This window comes from Quercus lobata, chromosome 2, assembly GCF_001633185.2.
Source record: "Quercus lobata isolate SW786 chromosome 2, ValleyOak3.0 Primary Assembly, whole genome shotgun sequence".
Taxonomy (NCBI): Eukaryota; Viridiplantae; Streptophyta; class Magnoliopsida; order Fagales; family Fagaceae; genus Quercus; species Quercus lobata.
In genome coordinates, this window is record NC_044905.1 from 21,510,486 (window position 1) to 21,520,259 (window position 9,774).

The 9,774-nt window shown below is 36.2% G+C and overlaps 1 protein-coding gene across 1 annotated transcript; it reads right to left on the bottom strand.

Moving 5' to 3' along the window:
• Nucleotides 1–952: 952 nt before the first annotated feature.
• LOC115974936 (UDP-N-acetylglucosamine transporter UGNT1) lies at nucleotides 953–9,499 on the bottom strand. Its single transcript, XM_031095516.1, has 10 exons — nucleotides 9,055–9,499; nucleotides 5,476–5,552; nucleotides 4,679–4,840; nucleotides 4,441–4,574; nucleotides 2,625–2,755; nucleotides 2,470–2,514; nucleotides 2,289–2,386; nucleotides 1,948–2,055; nucleotides 1,552–1,608; nucleotides 953–1,426 (listed from the first exon to the last, which is right to left on the bottom strand). Exons 1-10 carry the CDS (start codon nucleotides 9,218–9,220, stop codon nucleotides 1,352–1,354), a joined length of 1,053 nt encoding a protein of 350 aa, XP_030951376.1. The 5' UTR covers nucleotides 9,221–9,499; the 3' UTR covers nucleotides 953–1,351.
• Between the last annotated feature and the right edge of the window lie 275 nt (nucleotides 9,500–9,774).

A 9,774-nucleotide genomic window follows, 5' to 3' on the forward strand; every position in this document is an offset into this window, starting at 1 on the left:
AAACCCCGGCCCTTACCCTCACACCCCACAAGCACTTATACTTATAGAGTGACTATTACATCAAAAGTGTGTGGTGGTAGTTATACCTACCCTACTGATTATTTGCTTTTTGATTTTTGTCTCAACATTTTTTTTGGGTGCAAATATCTAACTTTAGGTCTTTGGAAATAAGTTACTTTTTTATTTATTTTTTTTTCACACATTTTAACATATAGTTAATAGTTATTAAAAACTATATCTTTTAATAAATACTAACAAATAAACTATTATATATAAAAGAGTTGGCTTGAGTTCAGTACTCTTATCGAGATTTAGACACGTGTTAAATAATTGTCACGTGCACATAACTCAATACATACCCAATCCTTGCCCTATATTTAAAATATTCATGATTTGCCATTTGTATTGTACGTTCCAACAAACCGATTGGGTTCAATCAAATCAATTTAGCTTGATTCTCCATGCGCCATTCCTTCATTGAGGGTTAATCGTTAATGGAAGGAATTTGCATGAAGCTTTAAGCCAGAACATTATTAAGCAAAAAAACATGCCAGAACATTTTTTTTTCTTCAATAATAGGACACCAGGTTGATAACCGTCGCCAAATTTGGCATTGTTATTTTCAAATTTTTTTGGTCATAGTTGTTGATTTCAATTAGTCGAGTAAAAAAAACTGAATTAGTTCAACCACAATGTTGAGTGTGAGTCATAGCCCATATGGACCGGTGTTCTTCTTTTAGTACCATAGTGCATTTTGGCAGCTAGACAAAGACTCGAACCTAGATAAGAAAACATGAACTCAAACCTGTAACAAAATAGAAAGCTGATCTCTGAGTTTGGCAATAAGAGAATTGATATTCTCATTGTTCTTAGACCAAGTATTGTATTCCACGCATGCTGTTATAGGAAGTTATAAGAAGTTAAGAACATTATTAAATGAATCCAGCTTGGATGGTACACAATATTAAATTTGATTATACTGGAAGTATCATCTAATTAATTGAATTTAGTACAATTTGTAGTCAGACTCATATATTAACCACCTAAATCTTCAAAATTTTCTGCCAATTTGATGTTACGGGGATCAAAATAAAAGACCCAGGAAGCAGGATTAATTGAGAATCATCATATACAATGTGTAAACTCAGACACATCAAATTAGCAAAAGGGGTTGCCACTATACGCTAAATTGCTTTTCTTTTCCAACACCCACCCATCAGCAAAATATGACTTGATACCAGTATATCTCACTTTCCAAGAACCCCTTGATCATTAAACCAGAATTGGAGGAACACAATAAAGCAACTCATTTTCTCCAATGAAGAAAAATAGCCATGAAACAGTTAAGAATTTACTTCCCAATGAGCTTATAGTAGGCATACAAACCAGAGCCAATAAAACCGAGAAGTTGCCCAATAACATTGAACTGCAAACAGAACGCATCAGAACATCAGATTCTATCAGAAAAGCAATTATGGGAAACAATGAAATATTTATCATAATGTGCATATGAATGAAGGCATTTTAATTAGGAGAATAATTGGCACTCACAATATCAAATGGAAGCCCACCAAAAAGAATCCAGCCAAACCCAATGGTAAAAAGATCCTATGAGAACCCAAAAACCAGCAAATTTCAGAAAAGCAAACAATACAAGCTGTACATAAATAGAAATTATGTCCACAAGTATGTCAAGTAATATATATTAACAGCATAACAATAAAAGCTGTACAAAGTGAAATTGCCGTGTATGAGTCAGATCATCAGATACTTCACAATCTTTTGACACATTTGATATGTTGGAACCTCCCAAGACAGCCTTGGGCAGTACAAACAGTTTAAAAATTACTAATGCACCACTGAAGGTTACAGTACCATACAGCACTTAATACATTAAGCTGCAAAACAGTTTAATTGCAAGATGCAGAAGGAAGCTGGTAAACAAACCTTCAGATTACCACAAATTGTCTGGGTCAGTGCTGAATTGAGAGTCGTGTTCAAAAATATACTGTAGTTCAAGAAGAACGCCAGTACACATGAACAAAACAACACAGCCTGCCCAAAGAAAAAGAATACATAATGCATCAAAATTGTCAAAATCTACCAAAAAGGAAACAGCACAAATAAGTATCATAGTGATTAATGTTGGTGTAAACATTGAATGTACAATAACCACAGTAAAATCTTAAAACACTTACGACATTAAACATTGAGACTTAAGATAGTTTTCCTAGCATGAAGTTTATATATATAACATTGAAGACCTTCTGCTGATGAGAAAAAATTACCAAAAACCCAGGAGAAAACATATATGGGAAATTAATTGTCATCTCTAAGTCACCCCGAATAAATGTCCATAACAGCAGAATCGGTCCACACAAGATTCCTGTTATTGAAAAGCAATATAATTTTGTGTCACTGATAGAATTGAAACAAATGGCAAATTCAGGTTAGGAACTATTAGCTTACCATTGCACCACATAAGGCCAAAGCTATTCAGGCCACTGGATTTCCCTGCAAAAAATGAAAATAATAGTGAATACTCAAGAAAGATGCTACACTTGTGAAGAGAAATGCCATTTGAAGATTTCCAAGAGAGAGAGAGAGAAAGGTTATAGTACTACCAATACGGGCTATGGTTGCCAGATATATTGCTGTAGTGATGTTGGACAAGAAAACAATAGCATAGCCATAGGCATCAAATGATAAGTCCCGAGCTCCCGCAATAAAAGCACCAAGAACGATCAATGCAACACTGATAACACCCTTAAATTTTCAGTTATATGAGGGAATTAGGAACTTGGGAATTCTAGTAAATGTCTACTAACACAAAGTGACCAAATATTTTATATAACACCATGCTGCCATGGTCACAAAATTTGACACCTGTCTAGCCAGAGGAAAGTTGGAATACAAATAATAGCAGATAGAAAAGGGAAAGTGGAAGAGAGGTTGGGGGGGGGGGGGGTCATACAGAATTTGTCTGCACTCTGCACAAGACTGATCCAATTCTGGCATCATGAACTGTGCAGGTACCACTCATGATATGGGAATGCAGCTAACATCTTTCTCACTCTCTGATAAATGTTTTTTTTTTTTTTTTTTTGATAAGTAAGAAGAAAATATTATTAAAAAGAAGGAATAGCAAGAAAATACGAGTTCACGATAGTGAACAAAAAGACACAAGCAGCCACAAACAGCCACTAAGCTATTCTAATAGACGAAAGGAAATCCATAAGGGTAAAACAATCCAAGAGACCCCATCACCGAGACCAATCAAAGAGGGTCCATTGGCATAAGTCTAATAATTGAACCACAGTTTTCCCCTCATCCTCAAAAGAACGCCGATTCCATTTAGTCCAAATAGTTCACATTAAACAGCTGGGGACCAAATTCCAAATCTCGGAGTTATGCTTCCCAAGCCAATGATGCCAACAAAATAATAAGTCCCCTACTGAACCTAGCATGACCCAATCGATCCAAAACAACTGAAGCATATACGTCCACAAAGAATGAGTTATCGGACAAAAAAGTAATAGGTGATCTACAGATTCCATATTACAACAGCACATACAACAATGATTCGCCAAAGGACGACCACGAAACATAAGGTTATCCAAAGTTAGAATCTGACCATGAGCTACTGTCCACATAAAAAATGCCACCCTTTTAGGAACCTTGACTTTCCATATGCCCTTCCAAGGGAAAGTGGAAGGAGTTGCATTTCGAATCTTATGATAAAAAGACCGAATGTCAAACTTCTCACTTCCATTAAGACCCCCAACAAAGCTTGTCACACCCTTCACCCCTAGGAATTCAGATTTGGATGAAATGAAGAAAAGAATATGAAGCCGCTAACTCCCAATCATTAAATTCCCTATAAAATCTTAAACTCCACATTCTATCATTATCACACACTGGAGTGCTTAACACTTCAGTGGGTGATAATGACAGAGTAATATTTGCTTGCCCAAATACTTTCTTTTTTATCTAACATTTCACAATTCTATTGGTTTTATATATATATATATATATATATATATAATTTTAAACCATATTAAAAAAAAATGGTTTTATATATTTTTTATTTATTTTATGCCCCACTAACTTTGAACCATCATTTAACAAGAGGATGTTAATAAATTGAATGTGGAACCGGTCATCTCATCTCCTGATCATGTCTTTCTTTAGTCATCTTCAAATTTAGCATTTTACCTGATCTTTAATTAAATATTTTAATAGCATATAATTCCAACAGAATATTTACAGATTATGCTAGGCTACCCTTGATAATCAAGTAAAGTGGGTTATGCAGTTAAATAATTGTGACGAAGCCTTCACAAAGACATTAACGCATGATTTGTACTCAAAACAGCAGCTACAACTCATCTTTTAATTACCAACAATAATTGAAAACAGCTGTACAAAACAGCTATTTACCTTCCAACAATAGAAGATGTGTACTTCTGCCCAGCTAGAATATACTCCACAACCATTGTAAATACCACAGTAGTCCGCCTGAGGGTGGTGTACATGGGAACATTTACTCCACGTACAGACTCCATAGTGGCTAGCTTTCAAGTAGAAATTGAGGAATAATAGACATTAATAACAATTGACAAATGCTGTACTTCTAATGTACCCAAGAGGAATGTCTTCAACATTGCAAAATACTTACCATGTAAAGCAAATAGGCTCCTGCAAGAGGAAGAGTGTGCCTCAATGTCTTCAAAGGTACAAGTGTTGTGACATTATCAGATACAGTCAAAGATTCACCTACCGTAAAAGAAATCATCTTCAAGTGTCTCATTACATAGAGAAAACAACATGAACATATCATCTGCAGTGAAAACAACATGAACATATCATGAATAAAAAATTCTTCCATTGGCATTCAACTGAAAGGCCAAGCCAGTAAATTTGAAAGCACAGAAGCATAAAGCAGATAACATTTTTTTGGGGGGGTGGGGGGAGAGGAAAGAAAGCATACTGATAACAACCAGAAACAGAACAAATGGAGTAAAAACGTATCAATACTCGAGCTTCAAAGTTTTTATTATAGCCCAGACTTGCAGCATTGGCAGTGCAAATCAGCGCATTAATTAGTCAGGTGAGCATAAAAGTTTTGCATAAAATTTTGGTGGGAACGGAGGGAATCATAGTTGGCAGAGAAGATGACGAACCATGAAAAATTTTGACTGCATCATTCTAAAAGGCAAGATTTCGAATAGTGGCTCAATGAGTCAAGATAAGCAAACTAGTGGGATGTCTAAACAAACTAGCAGCCTAAACACTCAGAGTACATGACAGAGTTTATTAAGTATGAAGTCCATAAAGAAATAAAATTAAAAATTTATTCCAAAAGAAAAAAAGGCTTGTAAGACTTAGGAAACTTCAGAAACAATGTTCCTTTTCATTACTCATACCCATGCAATAAATAAAGAAAGACTAATGATTGCAAGAAAACGAATATACCTGAAAGAGTGTGATGACATTTGCAGACGGGAAGCTATAGGATGAAAGAGCAGCTTTGTTGAACAATATCAAGAGCACTGCAGAGCACATGGGAAGAAAATTAAAAGTCAAGTGTAAAATTAGACGGGTCTCAGAAAATTTTCAATGCTGGATATATTCATGATATCATATTATTAAAATAAGCAAAATCTATTACTAGAGGATTACACCTAATGGCTTTTCGATACATCCAAATTTCCTTCACCAAGTATAACTGAACAGGGACTCCAGGCTCTTCTTACTCCAAACTAAAAGCTCTCTCTCTCTCTCTCTCTCTCTCTCATCAAATATAATTGAAAGGGACTCAAGACTCTTCTTACATGAGTGGGAAACCAACATATATGAGTGCACTTTAATTTTTATTTTTATAAGAGTAACACTTTTATTGAAATCAAAAAATAGACCACAAACTCAGGATGTGTATGCAGTATACAAATCTAAACAGTAAATGAACAAGAATCAAGCATCAGCGCATGAACTTAAGCTTATTCTACTCAAATCTTTATTTGAGTGAATGAATGCATCCAATCTATGCTCCTTTGATGCTACCCTTGAGATAAGTAACTTAACTTTAATAATGAAAAAAAGTAACCCAAGTACACAGGGTATACTGTGGGTACAACACAATCAAGCTCTTAAGTCACAATGATCAATCAGATCTAAAACAGAAGTAAAAGAAAATGAGCCCAAAGCTAGAATACAAAAAAACAAATATTTAAAGAAAAACAACTTAAAATTTTGAGTAGTCTGCTCACAGCCCTCAAAACTTGTAAAATTTTGTTCCTGCCAAATATACTACATTAAACAATGTGGCACTACATTTCAAATGGTGATGTTCTGATGATGGTCAAACTGACCCTATCAAAAAGCTAGCATATCCAGAACTCACTGCGGCATAACCCATTGGACACCAAACAATTTAAATACCATATTTCACAACTCAACAGCTATAAGGCAGTGAAGAAGTGAATGGTCCACAGTCCCCCCACTACATTACACATAATATCAATCTAACACAATAATTGGTCTCTTCTGTAAATTATCAATAATCAAAATCCTCCCTAAAGCAGCAGTCCACGAAAAAAGAGTGACTCTAGGTAATACCTCTGATCTCCAAATAATTTTCCAAGGAAAATACATACTGGTAGTAGTACCCTTTAACTTCAAAGCCCCAACCCTTCACTAGCTTCTTCCTTCTTCTTCTTCTTCTTCTTATTTTTCTTTTTTGGTGATAAGTTTACCCTTGCTAGCTTCCATCAAAGTTTGTCTTCCTCGCTCCCCCTCAAAGAAGTAGAATAAAGAGATCCACAAAAAATCGATGAAGGCTCCGACTCTCCATTCTACACTGAACGTGAGAAATGTAGATCCTAGTGAAGAACACCATTATAGAATTACGTAATATTCACAAAAGAGGAGTCCCTATAACAACTGATTCCGAATAATTCCAGTTAGGCCTAGGCCTTTAGCGAACAATCATCACACCACAAATCATGCCAAAACTTCACTCTAGTTCTATCTCCCACCTCATACTGAAGATACCAAGAAAAAGTCACCCACTCCTGTCTTATAGAATTCCAAACACTAACACTGAAGGGACCCAGCACCACTTTAGTACAACAACCTCCTCATGAACTCCCATACTTGACCCTATCAGCCTCCTCCAAAGTAGCTCTATCTCAGTACCATATCTCCCCAGTCACTTCCCTAATAGAGCTTAATTAAATCTTCTCAAATTTTGGACACCTAGACCCCCATCCTCAATAGGTGCACACATCTGAATCTAGTTCACCAAGTGGAACTTGGGCTTCTGACCTAAACCACTTCGTAAGAATTCTCTCTGTAAATTCTCAATACAGGTGCACTATAATTAATTGACATTTCCTTAGTAAGTTGTCAATCGTTTTATTATTTGGATAAATATAGTATTAAAGATTATGATATTACGTGGTGTCAAGGATGACCGACTAAGCATAACGTATAGACTCATGGATCATGTGCAATCCAGATTTTGAGGCTAAATTGGTAGGACAAAGCTAGTTACAAATGTAGCCAGTGGAAACAAAATTCTAGACAACTATTATTATGAATATTGATAAATTTTCCATGAGACATACTCTCAGGAAGCATTCTATGTTAATTTCTGGTGCTAAATACTTCAGAAACTTTTAAGAAAGGTTTTGAAGCACCAAGTGCAGCGAGTTGAGGTGGGAAACTTTTTTAAAAAACTCAAAACAACACTTTCAAAGGAGTTTCCATGTGCACAACAACGGAACACAAGGAGTGAGTGATGCTTGTGGGGAAATGTATTCAAGGAAATATGCAGCAAAATCTCAGCTGAGAACAAATAAGCCGGGCTTATGACGCAGGGAATTTCAAGTAGCTACATCCTAAACCTCTTGTAACTAATTAGTTAGTTAGTTAGTTAGTTAGTTAGATGATTGCTTAAACATTGGCCAATAGGATTTAGAAACTTGTCAACCATCTAGAAGGCTGCCAATACCAAACAGCCGGTATAAGTACCACGCTGTAGATACTTTGTAACCAGTTTTGTTTGTTAATGAAAATACTTAGCCTTGAGTGCCATTTTAGAGAACTGAGTGTTCTTTGCAGAGGTGCTATCCACCTATAAGTTCCTCTAAGAAACTCACATTCTTATTCATCAAACAAGCCTAAACAACCACCCTACTTAGCTTGCATCAGCTTATCTCTCAATGGCAGTATATCAATTGAGCAACACAAGCACACATAGCTTCCAACACAAGAAAGGGAATAATGAAAAGGATCATTATTCGTGATTTGAGTGTGAAAAATCAGCATCATGAACACAATAACTAATGTGATGTTGATTACGCCATTGACCCACGGATGTTGATCAAATGAGAAGATATGGGCTGCCAGTACTACTCATAGATTAATGGCAGTTAGAGAACAACCAAGTAATACCCACAATGTGAGTACCAAATGGAAATGAGAACCTCGAACGCTATTTTAGAAAATTTTATTTTCTCCCATATTCCAAAGAATTCCACCTATGTTTGTGCTTATTGTCATATATTTTATTCACAACCGATCCCAAGCACGGGAAAAGGAGGTGGGTTGCCATAAGTTGACGGCCAGCATAAAATTTAGTCACTCTAATATGAATGGATCCACTACAAATACACGTTGTGACGTTGTTGTTGTTGTTGTTGTTGATGTTGTATGCCTAATGGTACTTGACAAGGCCAGGTGAATTCAAGCATATGAAAATATAGCATAAACTAAACCCAAGTGCCCAATCATGGATACTCAACATGACATGTGGAAGTGCAATTTCTCACAGAATTTCGCACATCCAACTCTATCTTAACGCAGATTCAGATGGACAAAAGGGCAGCCAAATTAGAGACAAAATTAAATACAGTTATAAGCCAACATAGAAATTTCGTAAACAAGCAAATCTAAAATCACATTTTGAAGAACCGTAATACTATAAATTGACAATTGAAAAAGACATACAAATGTAATAATAATTATCAAGATCGTACTGATAATTTTTACCTGCGCAAGACATGTACGAGATTGCCGCATAGGCTCCTCGTTTGGTCATGGCAGAACCTTTGAAAAGCTTCTCTTCGCCTCTGAGAGGTTTGTCTCTGTCTTCGTCTCCGGGAGGATCGGATATCGGCAACATCGGATTCGACGAGCTCGAAGCCTTCAAAGACATCTCTCTCTCTCTCTCTCAAATTCTCAATGTTCTTCGCGAAATGGAGGTGTTCTTCTTCGCCTGCGAAATTTCCACCTTATTTCAAAGCTCTGGCTCGGAACATCCGTCCAAGTCAACGGCTTCCTAATGCTGTGCGTTTAGTGCTCCTATGAGTCAGTCCTGGCAGGCAAACGGGTCGGATCCAATTGGGTTCAGGTCCGAAACGGTGATCCTAAACGTATTGTATAAATACAGATCGGGTCAATCCGGCTGGGCGACCCAATCAGGTTCGTGTGGACTAGTATGAGCCTGTTTGGCCAACCATTTTTCATCACTCAATTTCCATTACTTAATTTTCATCACTCATCACTCATCACTCATAACTCATAACTTATCACTCATCACTCATCACTCAATTTTTCACACTCGTTTGACATCATCACCCAATTTCCATTACTCAATATTTTTCACACTATTTGTGGGCCCATACCTATCAGCCGATGCAGTTTTTTTTTTTTTTTTTTTTTTTCAGTACCCAAACTCACCGAAGCTAAAAAAAAAAAAAAAAAAAAAAA

Bases quoted from the DNA above. Each gene is read 5' to 3' on its own strand.
- LOC115974936 (XM_031095516.1), bottom strand. From the start codon at position 9,220: ATGTCTTTGAAGGCTTCGAGCTCGTCGAATCCGATGTTGCCGATATCC. The intron at 5,553-9,054 runs GTAAAAATTATC...TGTGCTCTGCAG, and splicing joins CTCGTACATGTCTTGCGCAG to TGCTCTTGATATTGTTCAAC. The intron at 2,756-4,440 runs GTAAATAGCTGT...GGGTGTTATCAG, and splicing joins ACATCTTCTATTGTTGGAAG to TGTTGCATTGATCGTTCTTG.